The sequence below is a fragment of the Malurus melanocephalus genome, unplaced genomic scaffold, assembly GCF_030028575.1.
Source record: "Malurus melanocephalus ecotype Western Australia unplaced genomic scaffold, MMel_1.1 scaffold_93, whole genome shotgun sequence".
NCBI classification, from domain to species: domain Eukaryota; kingdom Metazoa; phylum Chordata; class Aves; order Passeriformes; family Maluridae; genus Malurus; species Malurus melanocephalus.
This window is the reverse complement of record NW_026623325.1, coordinates 848,688-867,179: the sequence shown is the minus strand read 5'-3', so window position 1 is coordinate 867,179 and position 18,492 is coordinate 848,688. Positions and strand designations below refer to the sequence as shown.

The 18,492-nt window shown below is 36.6% G+C and overlaps 1 protein-coding gene across 1 annotated transcript in view; it reads right to left on the bottom strand.

Annotated features, from left to right (window-relative positions):
* RNF17 (ring finger protein 17) overlaps positions 1 to 17,993 on the bottom strand; it is a 37,623-nt gene extending 19,630 nt beyond the window's left edge. The window contains exons 1-16 of the mRNA XM_057368470.1: positions 17,917 to 17,993; positions 17,225 to 17,316; positions 16,502 to 16,560; positions 15,521 to 15,576; positions 14,191 to 14,290; positions 13,008 to 13,088; positions 11,548 to 11,645; positions 10,588 to 10,756; positions 9,158 to 9,234; positions 6,814 to 6,888; positions 5,559 to 5,647; positions 3,836 to 3,997; positions 3,042 to 3,234; positions 2,483 to 2,648; positions 927 to 1,117; positions 239 to 377 (exon numbers count right to left, since the gene is read on the bottom strand). Coding sequence (XP_057224453.1) covers positions 239 to 377; positions 927 to 1,117; positions 2,483 to 2,648; positions 3,042 to 3,234; positions 3,836 to 3,997; positions 5,559 to 5,647; positions 6,814 to 6,888; positions 9,158 to 9,234; positions 10,588 to 10,756; positions 11,548 to 11,645; positions 13,008 to 13,088; positions 14,191 to 14,290; positions 15,521 to 15,576; positions 16,502 to 16,560; positions 17,225 to 17,316; positions 17,917 to 17,993 — 1,824 coding nt within the window. The remainder of the gene's footprint in view (positions 1 to 238; positions 378 to 926; positions 1,118 to 2,482; positions 2,649 to 3,041; positions 3,235 to 3,835; positions 3,998 to 5,558; positions 5,648 to 6,813; positions 6,889 to 9,157; positions 9,235 to 10,587; positions 10,757 to 11,547; positions 11,646 to 13,007; positions 13,089 to 14,190; positions 14,291 to 15,520; positions 15,577 to 16,501; positions 16,561 to 17,224; positions 17,317 to 17,916) is intronic.
* Positions 17,994 to 18,492: the final 499 nt, after the last annotated feature.

The window sequence follows — 18,492 nt, the reverse complement described above, 5'->3', positions numbered from 1 at the left end:
TAATCATGTAGTGTAACTGACAAAGAATTACTGGGATTTCAAGAATGCCTGGAATTTAACCAGGCTCAGTCAAGGACTGTTGCAATTAATTTCACCTATTACTTCTAGGAATCCTACCACCGGTAACAAGTGACAGAATTTAACAAAAGTTGTAGCTTATTTAGTGTAGACTACAAATAGTTCAAAATTAAAATGTTTATTCAGGTTTTATCTAAACAGGCTTCATTTCTAAACTTACCAAGCAAAGATAGAAATCACTGGGACTATTAATGTGACAAACCACAACAAAGACTTCTTCTCCTTCTTTTGGAATATTAGGTGGACTGTAGTGTGAGACAGTGCAATTTTCTAACTGACTGGGAAACTGTAATTTAAACCTAAGGTAAAGAAAATGAAATTTTGAATAAAGTCAGTCAAAATTAACTGAAAATGAGCCCTTTTATATTCAAATGTCAAATTTCCCATTAAAAAAACAACAACAAAAAAAAAGATAGAAATTACTTGATTCAGTATGTATAGCTTAAACTTTCCTTCCTGCAGCTGGTACAGGCAATTACMTGTAATGCTTCTCCCACTGCCTACCAGCCAAACCAAACAGATACCAGGCTTATTTCTGTGTGGTTTTCTGTCTATGACAGACACAAGGGCTTCCCCTTTAGCCCCCTTGTTATTTGAAATTTGTACAGAAATACAAATTTGGCAATTTTCTAAAATCAAGTTCCCTACCTAAATAAAGCCTGACTAGTGCAAATGAGGGTGGCATGGCATCTATTCCTGAAGGTGGAAAGTGKAAATCAGCAGATCCTGCTGATGGTTAATACATCACACATTACTACATGGAACACTGCAAAAGCAACCTGTTTGGTAAACAGTATTCTGTGATCGGCTATGGCATACAGGAGCATGAACTAAAGGAAAACACATACCTTGCCAAATCTAAGAAAACTAATGCATCCTTGAGAGACAGTGGTATGTTACTGCTTATTTCATTAAATGGAGGTTTTCTCAAATCCACAATGAGAACACCATCCTCTTCTCTAAACACCATCATTGAAACAACTTTATTATTTACCATTTCTAAAAATTTTGCCTTTGCTTCTTCTCCCCAACCTTCACTCTGTATTAGAAAGAAAAAGTTACTGAGGATGTCAGAGAATGTTAAAAAAAAATTATAAATGGCAATTGAAAATAAGATAAAATAGAAGCAAGGAAGAAAGCAGAGATGCATCTGAACAGATTAAATACTGAACATGGTCAGACTTGTCTGGTCCATAGCCAGGACAGCACACTGCATARAATTCTTCTATTATGGACTCATAAGTGTATTTTACTATATAAAACGGAGTCAGATCAAAGGATTACAGTTTCCACCATGGGTTTTTTTTTTTTCCAAAGATCTCCTCAGATTGTTTTGATACATAAACCAGAATTGTATTGATACATAAACCAGAATTGTCTTATCTGTTTCATTTCATGACTTTCACATGAATTGAGAGAGCAGAAATAAAAAGTTTGTCTTCTTGTGTCTTTACACAAAAGCACAACATTATTTGATCAATTTACACATTCCTGCCCTCCACAACAAAATGTCATTCCGTATGGTRATTTTATCTACCTTGAGAAAGCTTTTATGAATTTATTTCTCTGGGATCAAGGTAAAGCATTTCTTATTTGATAATGCAAATGTGTGCCTTTTAGGCACACACACAGAAAAAAAAATGAAAGCACTTATAAGGAAGGCATTTTATCTACACCTATGAAAGTTCCATAACTTTCCTATTTAAGGTTATTTCAGTCAACATCAGACAGGTGAAAGCTCAAAACTGATCAACAGTTAATCCTGTCAGAAATGCACAGCTGTATTTGACTTAGTTCATTCATGAATGTGGCAAGAATAAAGCAAGCCTAATAAAAAGTGAATACTGAAGAAAATAATACTGCAATACATACCCTTTTAAAAAATAATGGAATAAAGGCTGACAGTACTTTATACTGCAGTAGAATAAATAACTGTTTTCAATAGATGGCAAAAATTTCTAAGTAACAAGTACAATCCCTGAAGATTCTCTTAATTTTGAAGCTATTTATTCTCTGTTCAGACAATTTTTGGAAATTACTACTTGCACAGTTATCAGACACACATGAAATAAGAGGAAATCAGTTTTGCAATTTGTTTTTAAACTTCACAAAGTAACATGTCTAAAGAGCAGTGAGATTTAAGCTTGAAATATGCATTTGTAGACCTGCAGGSTTTTTAAGACACACTGCTATAAGCTCTTTTTTCCTTTCCAATGAAAGCAATGCAACCCATCTTTCTACAACAGAATTTAACTTAAGAAAAAAAACAAAAATGCACCCTGTACTCTTGAGTTTTCTTGTGTTAATACTGGAATAAGATAATTTAAAATGATATATTTTAGTTTCTTTAATATAATTTCTATGAAGATAAGTTCCTGAAATACTTCAAGCAGTTTGTACTTACTTCATTTTTGGGAACAACATCCTTCAATGAACACCGTACTGCTAAATGAGGAATGGCTGCTAGCTCTGCCTCAATGTGCTGGTCAGGCTTCCTCACAAACAGACAAATGTCATGGGTTTCAATAGTTTGCAGAGTGGCAGGATCGGGCCTTTCATGGGGACCACATCTAATGGCAATGGGAACAAATGCAACATAGCTTAAAAGCAAAAAAAACCCCAAACCCAGTGACTTTTATTAKAAGTCATTATTGCAGGAATTGGCAGAATTATAAAGTCTCAATGAAAAGCATTTTTTTTAGGCATGTAGTACTCACATGCTCTCTTTTACAACCCAAGTCTCAGTTAAATATTTTAATGTATGCAGGCCTGTATACTTGTGCACTGAAATACAGTGCTGCTTTTTCTGTGGGGAATACACACAAAAAGAAAACCAGTGTCATTTGGGTATCTGGTTATCTGCTTGTGTGAAGTTGAGGAAGGACTTGTTACTCAAGATCTCTACTGAGAAAAAACAAAAGACAACAACTGCAGACAAAAAAAGCTTCTCTCCATAAACATACCCAGAGAAAATGAGAACTACGGAGCTTCCAAAATCACTCAGGAATACTTTCAGCAATGCAACATCGCACACTTTGTATCTTATTGGACCACAAGGCTTCTTCATCTGATTTTTACTTTCCAGGGGAATTAGTTCAGTGATAATTCCACGGCACCACATTCCAGTKTCCTTACTCTTAACGAAAGTTTTAGCACCTATATAGAAGCAAATAAAAAGTACTAAAATCAGTCTTCTAAAAGATCTCACACTGGAATTATTATTACAACTCTGTATAATGTTCTCCTGTTCCCACTGCTCATGCAGGCAGCAAAAGTGCTACTGCTAAAAGACAAAGACAGTAAAAACCTTACCTTCATAGTCACTAGAAGTTCCCCCTTCTTACACAGTGTCTTTCCCATTCACACCACCCACATTCACTTACACAGTGTCTTTTTAAGGCTAGCAGGTATTTGGCTTGTATTGAGAAGTTATTTCTGGTAAACTTTCTAAACCTCTWAGTAAAATGGCAAAAAAACTATTGATGTATAAAGTTATTACATACTTGTCATCAGTTTTCTAAACACATTAAAGAAGTGGGTAAGATTATTAACATGTGGGCTTAGGATATTATTTAGGGATATATTATTGTCTTTCATTTTTATTTTTAGAATGGTTTCTACTGAGCCAGTGAACTTTAAAAGGACTGCTTTACTATATAAAGGCGTGTGGAGAAGAGAAAAAAAAAGTTATACTAAGGAATGTATACTGCAGTACAGTATTTTAGGCTGTGTAGACCTGAAGAAATTAACCATTTACCTAGTTCCAAGATGTCCGAAGGCAAGAGATATGAACTCTTATTACAACAGAAGTTTTCCAATTTCTTCTGCAAAGCAAATGCTTCTTTCTTCTGTGAGTACCTCCGAACGTAGAAATGGCATGGATTTATAACATGGCTTACAAACACCAATTCCGTCAAACCTGAGTAAGACAGCACAAATTATGARACACCCTCTGTCTCCAACAGGTATCATCAATATATATGACTGAGTTTATGTTGCATTAATTATGCAACTTTACCTCAAATACATTTTAATCTACAAGTCTGTTCACACTTGTTTCAAACCATTACTATGCTTGTTTCTTAATGAAACTGCTTTTTTGAACCATCTCCCTTATGCAGCCCTCCAAAACAAAAGGCAGCCTCACAAAGCGGTAGCCCGAATTTAGGCAGGTAATTCAGAGTTTTTATTTTCTCTAACAAAGACATAGAAAGCTTCTAGAAAGTAAAGCAGAGATTATGACTCCTACCTTTAAGAACAGGTATGATAAGGTTTTTTCAGTGTGAATGCATGAAGATCAAAGAACTAGCCAAGAACTGACCCTATATAAGACAGTACTTGTGACTAAGCACCCCAATCCTTTGTCCTAAGGCACCTCCCTCCATCTGGAATACAAAAGACAGGTTTCTCTTTCTGAAGATAGTCAACAAAGGTTGTTAATGGGCCAGGGGATTTTAGAAGCCYCACAACCCACTTCTTACAAGAGTATTTTATACCACAGGAGCTTCTTGCAAAGGGCAAACAACATCATCTAGATTCAATGCCACCGGCATAACCCATCAGGGCACACCAACAGATTTGCAACATCCTCAAGCACTGCCACCCAGCATTGCCATCTCTGAACTTCAACACATCATGGGCTAAAGATTATAGAGTCATACATAATCTGAGCATGTATGAAGGACTGTGCTTCCAAGTTTAGGAAATGCCATGTCCAGAACAGATGCAAGGTTTCTCTTGGCCATTTCCAGTGCATAAGATGACATCTGAATAAAAAGTCTGAACAGCTTGAAAGATTTCACCTATAGGGACACAACTTCTTCTGGATCATCCCTGGTCACCATCTCCAATGAGTGATGAGTCAGCTATCTTGTCTTCCATACAGAATCATAGAAACATTAAGGCTGGAAAACACCTCTAAGACCCTGAGACCCTCCTGCACACYAGCTCAGCAGGCTCTGCTGGACTTGCTCCCACATGAAAGTGACTTTCAGTACTGCAGGATCCAATACTGGACATGGTATTCCAGATTCAGTCTTCCAACAGAGGGGAAGGATCCCTTCATGGACTCATCAGCTACACTCTTATTAGCACAATCCAGGGAAAACCTGACAAACCAAGGAACCTAATTGTTACTGCCGAATATCRTAGGACAATGGCCTGGGAGAAGATTCAAGAAGCTGAGGTATCTGACAGAAAAGAATCCTCCAGGAGTCAATGTCAAACTCTGAGGGGGACTGCAATAACCACAAGTCACAGTAAATCATCAAAGCAGTGGAATTTATGATTCCTATTTGAGAGAAAGTTTGTGATAAAGTTTTCTCTAAGCTAAGCAAGGCAACAAAAAAAACTCTAAAAGAATTGAAACACACACCATAATACAATTCACATGAGCCAAACACACAGCATAATACAAGACKCAAAAATAACATCACATTTGATAATGGAACACTGAAAACATGAGGTATKAAGAGACTTGCCTTCCAAGTCTTCAAGTACTTCTTCTATTATGACATCAGGTGTTTCTTCCCGGTTATCAAGGATAAGAGTGTCTTGTACATTGTCTTCACTATATTTGGGAAAAATTTTATTTGGAGACCAATTAATATAATTCAGTCTGCTTCCAGAAAAGCACATTAGTCAAAGCAGAGGTTTTATTAAGAATGCATCACTATGTTAAAAAAWCACCTCATAAGATCTGCTAGAAATAAACTGTGTTAAGTTTTTGAATACCAAGACAACAAAAAACAGCAGCATGACTTCTGAATCCTAAAAAGAATTGTCATAGACACAGCATATGTTTCTTGGGCATGGTTCAGTGCAGGAGCTACCCCTGCTTAGATGATCAGAGACCACTGGTAATAATACCAACTATCTGAAAAAGAGTTAATAATGGGATAAGATMGTTAATATTAAAAACAAACAGCATATCAGATGCTTCTGATATACTAATAGATACTACTTAATGTCATACGTAGGATATTCAAAGGTTACAGTATGTAGTAAACCTTATTTAGCACAATTAGTGTTAACTACAACAGCCCTAACAGCAACTTCGTTCAATTTTCTCAAGTTTTAGTCCAAGACCACAGGGACAAAAAAGCTAATAAAAAAAAAAAGCAATTGTAATTTTAAAAATAAAAATATTTTTTGTTAATCTTAAGAAGCTTCTTTTGGCATGTGACACAAACAGTATTTGAACTGCAAGCTGGAAATACTACCAATTTCAGTATTTGTTGCTCATTTTAGAGATTTATTTACAATTACATAAATTTTCATATGCTGAAATGATAAACATCTCTATTATGGGATTACATGGTATTACATGTACCATGAACATGTAGACACAGCACTCAGGGACATGTTTAGTGGTTGTGTTGGCAGTGTTAGGTTTTACAGTTTGATTCAATGATCTTTTCCAGCCTAACTGAATAATTAAATGCCAACCAAAGTTGAAAAGTAAACAGCATAAACAGAATCTAGGYAACTTAAGTGATTCAGCAAAATATACTTGGGCAAAACACAAGTAAAACCAAAATGTCAGAACTGAAACACACACTGGACCAACTGGAATGCTGATCGAAATACCATCATCTGAAGAYTTGTTTTGCTTCAATATATTCTTAGAATTCCATAAGCATCTACAGGGTTTTTTTACTTAATCTCCAATAAATACTTAACCACTAGAATAGGTAAGTTACTGCACCTATTCTCTTTCATTAAAAAGATACTTACTTCCCTGTCATTCCCCATTTAATCTCGCCCAAATTTTCTAATGAAGATGTAATCTCCAAAGAGTTCAGGAACAATCTCAAGAGAAGAGAACAAATATTACAGAAAGTGACATGAATATCTGAATCACYTTGAGATCTACAGTGTTTTTCAGCACAATATTCATGGAGGGGAAGGTAAGMGATTAATTACCTACTCCAGTTTATTTCTTCCTACAAAATACAGATTTGGCTGCTCATGTATGTTCATGCTCATACTTAAAAACTCTTGTCTTTTGCTTTCTCCCTCATGCACAGAGTACTGCAATATTCACTCACTTTTCACATCTATACTCAGTTTAGTTCAATGCATTATTCTGCACAGAGAAAAAGAATTTTCTTTTCTTTGTAAAGAACAAAATTATAACTCAAGTCCAAAATATATGCTGTTTATTGCTACACTATTAGCTATTTTCTTTACCAAAGAAAATTGGCAAAATTTTTAAGCACTTTTACCTTTAGGCGAATTGAACTGTGAATATAACAAATAAATGCCTTAGCTTTTCTATCCAGTTTTAATTAATGGAAACTAAAATATAAATAGCATTGAACAGCTGTCTGTGCTTCTCTCCCACTGCCCCTCCAAGAACATAGCCCCTCTTTCTTCTACAACATTTCATGTCAACAGCACATACCTCAACTTCTATGCATCTGCTAGTTCTGACTTTTTTTTCCACCTTGGGTGTTATTTTGGAGTGGTACAAGGTATGTAATGACTTTATACTATCCCTCATCAGGTCTCATTTGTCCTCTGTTCGGCTGAAGATCTTTAAAAGTTTTCCAATGTAAAAAGATTGGATTTTTTTTTTTGTTTCAGCTTTCTTCTAAGTTGAGAGGATTTACCATTGTGCATTTAAATAGGCTTCTCTAAAAATCCTCATTCATCACTGACYGTACCTTCAAAACAGTGACTTGGTAGGTTGGGCTTAAGTTTTCTAGATTTTATAGATTGCTTTATCCAATTCTAACTCAAGAACTCAACTAACATGACAGGAGGAGTCCCAATTATTGTCCAGCATTAGAACAACACACCCAGAAATTGGCTGAGTCACCATACCTGGAGGCAKGTGGCTAAGRGAGCTGGGATTGTTCAGCCTGGAGAAGGCAAGSCATGAAGGAGACCTCATAGCACCTTCCAGACAAGACACAAATTTTCTGGTAGAGCATGTTGTCATAGTTTAAAACCATTAACCCTTGAAGTAAGGGAATCTAAATWCAGACTAGATAAAAAGAATTTCTTACATCAAGAATGGTAAAACAGCAGAACAGGTAGCCTGCATGGTGGTAAATGCCCCATCCCTGAAAAGTTTTAAGGTCAGATTGGAYGGGGCTCTGAGCAACCTGATCTAATTKAGGATGCCTTTGATCGCTGAAGGATGCTAGGACTATACGACCTTTAAAGGTCCCTTCCAAACCAAACCTTTCTGATTCTGTGATTTAAAAGACATGCAGACACTACACTTAAAAACATGATAAAGGCAGACTTGGTAGTCTTAGGTTAATGGTTGGACTCAGTGATCCTAATGGTCTTTTCCAACCTAAACAATTCTATGATCCTACAGAAATTGTTCACTTAGCGTGCAAATAATCAACTTGCTAAGCTTCATTTCTCTGTGGCAGCCAGAATTTGATGGCACAAYTACCCTCCCTCTGTTCCCAGAGTGGCTCCATATCCTGAAATATAATGGGACTCCCAAGATGTTCCAAACTAGCACCATCTTTGTTCTGTCCCTCCATCATTTCTGAGTGTGGCCTTTATACACTAGGGTATCAGCACTTATGACCCAGTTGCACAGGATCAGGTGTACCACAGCTGTGACCTACTTCCTTACTCATTTCTACTACAGAAATTCCAAGTCACTTGCAATGAGGACAGTGTGGCAACTGGGATTTTCCATACATTTTTTTTAGACATCAGCAAGGCAAAAAACATTTAAGTATTTCCTGAAGGTCAGAAACGGATTCACTAAAAGAATAAATAATGAAGCCATTATTTTCCCGATTTATTTCTACTCATATGGGAAGGAAAACTTTAGAAGTGGCAGAAGTCTGCCAAGGATGCCACATCAAGGATTTTTAAAATGCTTGTATTTGTCCATACAGCAGCAAACTCTGTGTGTTTCCTCCCTCACACCTCACATCAAGGCTGCTGCCTATYGTTACTGAGGAGTTTATGTAGTTGTTTTCCAGCCAACTGCAAGTGAGAAGCTCAATTTCTGCTGTTCAGCTGTTACATGAACAGTTTTTGTAATTAAGAGAAACAGGGCGGTAAAAAGAGGCACTGGTTATCTCCCACTCCGACCACTTACCTTGAAAGTACTTTTTCCTTTAAACTCTCCACTCTTGAGAGCTCAGCCTCAACTGGCAACTTCAAATCATAAATAATCTGAAATGAAGAAGTACAATCTTAGCTTCCATTATACAGAAAATAAATTATATAGACACATTATCAATAGCATGACACCTTTAACTTTATGGTAAAAACCCCAAGAATTCAGCCAATAGCTAATTCTCAAATATGTCTTCTTGCCTTGCTAGGACCTAATGGTTGGKATTCTGTAATCTCAGCACATAAACAGAAGAAAAGTCAGATACTGTTTCAATATCTAACAAGAAAGTGACCTCTAAGTAAGAAGGCAGGCCTATGAGGGGACAGTGGTGGCTGCCAGTTCCCAAAAAAATCAAGATAGAAGTAAATGGTAAGATAGAAGCAAATGACAGAAAAAAAGGGAGGGATTAGAGCGCTCTCAGAAGACCCAGTTTCTTCATATGGAAAGTGACAAATGGCTGCAGGGTGGATGATTCTGAAAAGCACATTTCATCAAAAATGATAAGACCAATTATTCATTCTTTTTCTCAACACAAGGACAACTAAAGCTCCAAATGAAATAACTAGGTGGCACATTTTGAAAGAACAGAGGAAGCTATTTTATATTAACCTAATTTTAAAAAGTAAATCGTGGAACTCACTGGCACTACATATGCATACACACATATAATGCACATATGTACACACCCATGCACACTGCCAAAAGCTTTACAATGACATTTAAAAGTGTTACACAAGCTTATGACCGAGTGAGGCAATGTTCATTCAGTCTAATGGACCTGCTGTATCCTACTGATACTAAAATGCTTAACCTTCAACTTCCTATAATCCCTAAATACCTAGTTTCTTGAATGCTTCCTCCAAGCATCTTTTTGTCYCTGTCACCAGAGACAGGAGACTCCACAGGATGGACGTATGGTCTGACAAAGCATGGCAGGTGGCATGCTTCTATGAAGAACAGATRTGATGGAGAGAAAGAATGAAAGCAAAGGCCTGGGACCAAGAGGATCCAGTGTATGTGGCTACCAATTCTGGAGTAGTTCAGTGAGAAGGTTGGAGAACTCTGGMATGGAAAAGGCTTGAGAAACTGAAGTAATGCAAACACCACCTTTTCATTGACACAATACTGTGTCACAGCTTTCCTATACTCCCCCTCCATCTCCTGTTTCAGATGCCAAACTCTTCAAAACAAGAACCACCTTYTTTTGCTTCACATCAGTCACCAGACTGGAACTTGTGACCAAGATGGAATACAAATTCCATGTCTGCGTACAGGTGGGGTAAGAGTACAATGCCCCAAAAATTGTATTGTCAGTATTGAAGTCTGTAAACTRGGATCACAAACTTTCAATCCAAATTTGAACATATTCCTTAAAAATAAATTAYTTCACAGTGCAGGAACATAATTACCTGAGCAAGATCACAACGATTTCTTAGAGAATGYGAAAATTTTAATTCCTTTGCTGTCCTAATGGCACGAATCAAGTGCTTTTTCTTCTCTTCAATGACTTCTTTAGCTTTTGCAATACTAGCACTGTCACTGTTGATCTCCTTTAGYTCTGCAAACAATTTCCTTTTCCTGTATTAAAAACATTACTTTTCAGAATTTACTATGKGTTCAACTGTACAGACTCAGACTTGAACAGTAACACACAGCTGCCACTGCCAGCCACACAACACAGAGTAGGTACATCTTACATACAAGAGCCATCTTTCCCAAACAGTGATAAGCAGAAGCATGGGAAACACACTCTGTAACTGGAGGAACTGCAGAAGTCGAAGATTTCCATTGAAAATTAGGAGCACTCTTCCATTTAAGCCTCCTGACATTTCCAAACATATCCAAGTGAAAAATAAACGGCTGGATCTTACAATTCATTCTACTAAGGTGAGATCTAAAACCCTCCCCTCAGAAGTTCTTCTGGAAACCTGAGCTTTAACATCTCTCTCCCTTAAATCTGAACATATAAATATTTGTGAAAATCAAGAAATAAAGTGTCCTTGGGCTTCTGTCAGCTTGACAAGTAAAAAAAAAAAAATTAATTTGCAATTAAAAAAAACCTTGTTATTTCTGCTGTTAAAATTGATCATCCACTAACAGTATTAACCTTAAAATTGAGCTTTTTCATAACATTAACATTATAATGAGTTGTTCTTATTTTTTTAAGAGCAGAGGCAGCATAAGCTAGTGCTCTCTAACCATGCAAACCAGCTCCAAGATGCCACAATTAGAGGGCAAAAAYGAAAGACAGGTACTATGAAATAATGCTATAAGAAAATTCAAAACAAAATTTTAGTCTTTTATCAAGAACCTCTTTCTAATTGAGGTAAAAGTAACACCCGTGCCATACTACAAAACTAGATTACTACCTTGACAGAAGAGTAATAAGTTCATCGATTGTTCTATCTGCAGCTTCTGTAACTTTGTCTTTTTTACGCTTTACTTTTAGCTCCAAGTATTCCAGTACCTATTTTGTTCAGTATGAATAAACATGAATTATTATTCAATGCTATTTCATTATTCTCACAATACTACTACTTTTAAAATTCAGAACAGAAACAGTGAACAGTAAGACAGTGATTGATACTTCAGCAGATAGAGTGACCTTAAAGCACTTATAGCTCATTACAACCCTGTTTTCTCTAACTTGAAGTCAGCTGACGCTGTTTGAATCCTCCTCAACTGAAGCTTTTAGGTCTATGAAGCCCTCTGCCTCACATTCCTTACTTGACATTCAAACAGCATCATACAYAGATAACCAGCATGCTGAGATTTCTACTATTTTTAAAAACTCATTGTGCGCATAAAGAGAAAATAACAAAAAAAAWTCTTCCTCTGGCTAAGCATCAGTTTTGTCACTATAGTTACATTTAATGAAGAGACTATGGAAAAAAAATCTTAGTAGAGCAATACTGTTTTGGCAATTCTCAGTCCTTGTTGAAAAGCTTTTGGAAGACCACTGTGGTACGTGAGTTTTTATATCACAGTTGCTGAAATAGGAGGTTTTTACAACATGCTTTAGTATAYGAATTAAGAATTCAACAACTCAAAAATTCTTAACAGAAAGACTGACCACTGCAACAAAACAAATTAGAAAGGGAAMGGAGAACAGGCTTTAATGGCCTTTCATACCACACTTAACAGAATTAAACTTTTGCAACATTAAATACTTCTATACCTGTGTCTTATAGTACAAGTAAAATGCAAATAAATGGCAAAGGCAGAATTGTAAGCTTTTCTATAGCACATTTAAGAAGAGTTAAAGTTTATATAAAAAATTATCATTGATAAAAGTTACCCAATAAAACCTATTAACAGCATTATCTGRTACTTTAGGATTCCTCCTATGTTTTACACTGTGCCTAAAAATGTATTACTTGATTTACATGTTTTTGCATATTTTTACTTCTGTTGCCCACAATAYCATCATTTCCACCTTTAAATGCAGAATGAGGCACATCAGAATGAAATAGTTATGGTAGTTGCTAGAGCAAGAACAAATGCTTTTTCACACTGATTCAAGGAAAAAAAAACCTAGTACTTAAAGACTGGCTTGCATACAGTTCTGCTAAATATAAGTATGAACTCTATTAACTCTAAATTATGCACAGGCTCGTGTACTCCTTTGCAAGCTACTCAGACTGTAGGCTGGAGCTTAAGGGTGCATATTCACAGAAATGATACAATGCTTGAAGGACAAGAGACAGCAAAACAAARGTAGGAAAAGCACATTTAAATATTGTGTTAATGTGTGACTGTTTAAAACAAAAATGTTCTGTCTAGGACAGGATTTAGTATTTCATGATTTATTTAATTGATTTACACCAACCTTGTGTGCATCATGGAAGTAGCCAAGATTATTAACAGCTGTGCACAAAGCTTCCTCAATATCTTGCCCAGCGTTGTTTTCCTAAGGAAAGGTTTGCCAATGAATATRAAGTTGCTTGCATGACTAAAAGACAAGATGGTCAATAACCATTTGCCATTTATGACAGAGACATCTGAGGTGGGTGACTGATGTGCTCTGTAAAGACTCAGAGCAGCTCCACAGTGGCCATCAGGCCCAAAATACTTGGCTCACCTGAATTACACTGAGAACATTTACACTTCATTACACTACATTTCTGAAAGAGTATAAACTTGTTTTTCTAAACACAAAAAATTTAATTGCATATTGATATACTAAAAACCAAATGAAGAGAATACATTAATAAAAAGCAAAATAAAGTTATGAATACAGAAAAATCATGCAAGATTGAAGAATGGCAATACTGGCAATATTTGGGAATATCACTTGTGGAAAAAAACCAAAAAAAAAATGTAGCTAGTCGCAATATCATGCTGATACAAGAAAACCATTTTCAAACTTCAATGGGCACTGTAACAAAACTACCTAAAAACCACATCAGACTTTTGCAAGTTATGAATTTTTCAAGGTCAGCATACAGGACAATCTCTACACAAGAAAACATGACTGGCACTGGATGTATAGTTACTTCGCAGTTTCCTTTTCCGTCACTTTAAAATATCCGCAACTTTAGATCCCCTGGTCTAAAACATCACAAACCTCATTCAGAAAGATGGGGTCAGGCAATGTAACCGAACGCTTAAAGAGAGATCCATTTGTCTGACAACCTTGTTGCCCTGAATTACTGCTTTCAGGAGGTGAGCATGAGTCTTGCAGATGCCTCAAATTTCAAAATAAAGAAATTCCCAACTCAAATGCTATGAAACCTGGCATATCTTTTAAGAAAAGCTAAATTCAAAAGACATAATTTCACAGCAGCTGAATAGAACTAACAGTCTTCAGATATGATCACACTGGGGGATTTGAACTGCACTGATTTTGTCAAATTATTTTATCAACACTATAGTTGCACATTAGTTCTATGCTAAGACAGAACAATAGCACAAACTTATTAAGGCTGGAGGGTTTTGTGTTTTACAAAGTACTATTARCTATGCATATACAAAACCAAGTGAGAACACAAGGAAATTTCATATTAACACACCATGTCAGCTGATGGAGCTAGAGCTGATCCATCACTCAGCCCACCATTGGAAGTAAACAGGTGCTGAATATATTTCTCTTTASTATTGTCACTGACAGGCCTGCAAACAAAAAACTTTTAAGAACAGACATATGCATTTTAAATAAAAACTTCTTACAAATGCTTTATATGCAAGTATTTAAAAATCTATCACTAAATACATGCACACACTTATTTGAATTCACACATACAGCAGATACCCCATTAAAAAAAATCCTTTTTACAACAATCCCCTTAAAAGTAGCTGTTTTTCATTTGACAATTTTGGCAAGGCTGAACAAAACCTTAGTAGCTGGGAGTGATTCTCATCCTCAGCAAGAGTAAATGTGCGACTACGAACATTCCAGGATTYACTCTTCATTTGTTGTTAAAATCTTTAGAATACATGCCAGATGACAGCAAAACTATTTATCAGCAACCTGTTAGGAAGGCTCTTAAATTCCACTCCACATTCACCCACAGCTGCTCTTCTACAACTTCTGTCAAGATTCTCATAAAAGAGAATCTTAATCTATAAGTCTATAAACCAGCCTTATTGCAGGAAGCCTTGTTGGGCTCTTCCTGTGCTCAGTTTGTTGCAACTGACAGACTGTGAGCAGATCTGGAGAACACTGCTGCAGAGACTGACAGTCATATGTAACATCTTAACGTTTTATTTTACTTTGGGCAAGGTTAGCAGTGCATGTTACATGCACCAAACTCAGAAGATAGATTTCCTACATCTTCCTTATGCAACGGATTGGAAAGGATTATCTGAGGCTATCCTTATTTGCATGAACATTAATCTCTACAGCAGTAACACTGTGGGTAGAAAGATTCCCACTTTAAGATTTCCTTCAGGTTCACACTGACTAGGCAAATAAGTAAATGTAATTCAGATTTGACAATACCACAGATTACTGCTYGCATCTAATCTTCATATAGTTGTGACTAGTTAACAATGAAGAAGGTGTGATGGGATCAGCAGGCAGTGAGGAGGAGGCACAGTCCTTCCTACCTCAGTCTCACATTTCAGCACCTCTCTCTTGCTCTAAACTCTTACCAGCCATCTACCTCAGTTTCATACATTTTCAAGCCAAACCAATTAGTTTCTTGCTGCCTCTCACTGAAACAATACCTGTACTCAATGCATTTATACAGTACTAGACACTCATAYCAATGACACAGGAGCAAAGTTTAAAGAACACATTAAAAAAAATCAGCCCAAGGAAAATGTCKGGAAGTGCTTACATTATCAAGTCTTCCCGCAGGCCAGCATCCAAACACATGAAAAGATTCARTAAAGGTTTACCTTGCTTGTCTTTCTGGGTTGCCACCATACAGACCAAGTTTAAAGTTCGATCTAGTCTAAATTCAGAGGGRGAAAAAGAAAGTAAGTCCAAACACAGAGTTACAGACAAGTCCTTGGAAAAAAAATATAAACCTGTTTTTACCTTCAGTATCCATCCCCACCCRCCATTTCAATTAGACCAAGTTTCAAAATGTTGTTGAATTGTGCAAGGGGAGGTCTAAAGAAACAGTTTCTAAGTAGATCTGTAGCCATCAGTGCACTTTTGCAATAAATAAAAGCATTCTTCGGAAAGGAATCCCAACTTTCTGTTTGCATTTAYTTACATTATTATGCAAAACTTGTGACATACTGAGTAACTGAACCAGATTCTACAATTTACATTTTCCATATGGCATAATCACAAGGCTTTAAATGCCAATGATCTGACTCATTTGTATTTTGCAATAAACATTAAATCTGAATTTTGTAAGAGGGAAAAAAAAAAAAAGCTCTTAAGGTTTGTCCAAAACAGAGCTTTGTAAAACGAATGGCTTTACCATGTTATAACACAGAAGAGTCATATGCAAGGCATTTTTTTTTTACATGTGGAAGCCAAAAAACTCAATTTCTACTCTGTTGGGCAAAGTGAAGTTTTCTTCTATCTATTTTTTAAAGACAGAARATGTACATAAATATACAGTGTGTGCACACAAGAGGATGGAACAGACCTGGCAACATGAGGCAGTAATGAGAAGTGTAGAAATACACCTTCCTAAAACCAGGCTTTGGACATTTGATGTGCGCTAGACAGCAATGCAGAGCAATGACAAATGCTAGTAAACGCTTGCTGGGGTAGTAGGTYGTCAGAATGTACAGGCTCTTAGCTCAGAGGTGACCTGAGCCTTCTTTAATCACTCTCAATAAAAATGCACAAGATTCTATAATATTGCTACTTCAGATCACCGCAGTGACTACTGAACAGACAGCTTTAGATCAACTTACTTCTGGAGAAGAGAAACAAAAAAAGTCAGGGTCTTCATTCTTCCCACCACCATGCAACACTGTAAAAAGCAAGCATAGAAAAAAAACACTCCTTGCAGGGCATCCAAATCCACAAGACAATACTAATACACCATCACCAGTGTAGTCTTCTAAATGGTATTACCAAGTCAACAGGAATTAGAACACTGACTTTTTTTAATGAGAGAATTTAAAAGCTAGGAATAGAAGCCCAGGTAAGTCCAGATATAAAACTTACCTGAGAATTACAAAGACTGACTTGCATGTACTGATTAGGGCATTATCTAAATATCATTAGCAACATTACGTTGCTGCAAAATTCAGTACAGGATAAACATACGAAAGGCAAAAACGCAAAAATAAAAACCACATTCAAAAAGCATAGTTAAGTGCCGGAAAAAAAATTGCTTCATAAACCCCATAAATACTACACTTCCCATACAACTGTCCAACTCTTGGAGAAAAGTTACTCATACAAAAACACCCAGAAAAATGAGTTAGAACAAACTTGTCAATCSTTTTGTCAAGAAAAACAGCAGGAGATGAATCAAAGGGTATTGATCATTCTTGCTAACTACTGCTAAGTAACATGTTAATCAAATCTAGCAGCCCATTAACTGTCCTTAAGAGACCATATAAAATAAAAACTAACATTGAGTAGTGCACACGACAGAACTGCTGAAAGTGAAGATCCCAAAGCCTTACCTTCCGCACTGACAGCTTTTGACATATGACACAAATCACTGTTTTTCTGAAYTGGTTCTGCAAAATGCTCTTCTAGTAGCTTAACAGATTGCCTGCAGAGGTAAAAGAAAAGGTTTAGGACCATCAGGATTATCAGTAAGAAAGTAATTCTGACTTTCAGTTCTCTTAGCTCACCCACTTTTACCAATTAACATTATGAAGAAGCCACAGTTAATGAAACACAAATAAAAGGTCACCTTCTCTTAACTGGAGGAGTGCTTTAGCTCTAAGTCATTGAATTCATCATACATAAAAGTGATACTATAGCTTTAAGGTATGCAGTATTTCAGGTAACTAGAATCAGCATGAATAAATTGTTATAGAACCAATTTTAATCATATTCATTCTAATTATGTAAAATGTATTGAATAAATCAACAGTGATAACTTGCAAAAAACACATGCAGACCAGTACAATACAGTATTWGACAGCATACCAAGATGTATTTAAAATGTCTGTTTTCACAAACCTACTCCAAATACAAAATGCGTCCCCGTATGTATTTTACTCACATACATAACCCATAAAAATGAACTCACTTACAATACTACAGATTACAAACGTTACTTTCTACATATTCTCAATTCCATTTCCTCGTAATTGCACTGTCAGAGCTAAAAGATATTAAAACCACCATCTCAAAATTCACATACCTCACACTTTTCATTCTACTTGTGGGAAGCTCTTTATGACTATCATCCAACAAGGAGAACTCTTCCCTTCCATTCATGGTGCCTGACCTTAACAAAAAAAGTGACAAATTCTTTACAACACAGCTCAGTTCATCACTTAAGCCAAAACTACAGGCTCGCAGCATCTTGCTAAGAATGAAGCTAAAGTGCTAGACACAAAAATCATATAAAGCATAAACGTATTTCTTCCTTGAAAAGCAAATCTTCAAAACGTAGCATAACAGCGGTCTTTTCCGCGCTGCTCAGCTACTCCACCTTTGACCCACCTACCCCTACCGGGCACACCAAGGAAGCACCACTACCGATCCTCACACCTCCTACCTCATCACCTATCCTCAACGGGGTGATTTCTCCTTATTGCAATTGGCGCCAAACTGAAGGCTCATACCCTGTCTGCGATTCACTACAGGTACCGACTTCAACTCCTTTACCACCGCCACTACCTTCCGTGAGGTTTTGTTTTTGGCTACAACTCGAGAGGTGTCCTCTCCCCGCGGCGTTCCGAGGGAACAGAGACCGGGGCACCGCTCCCGCGGC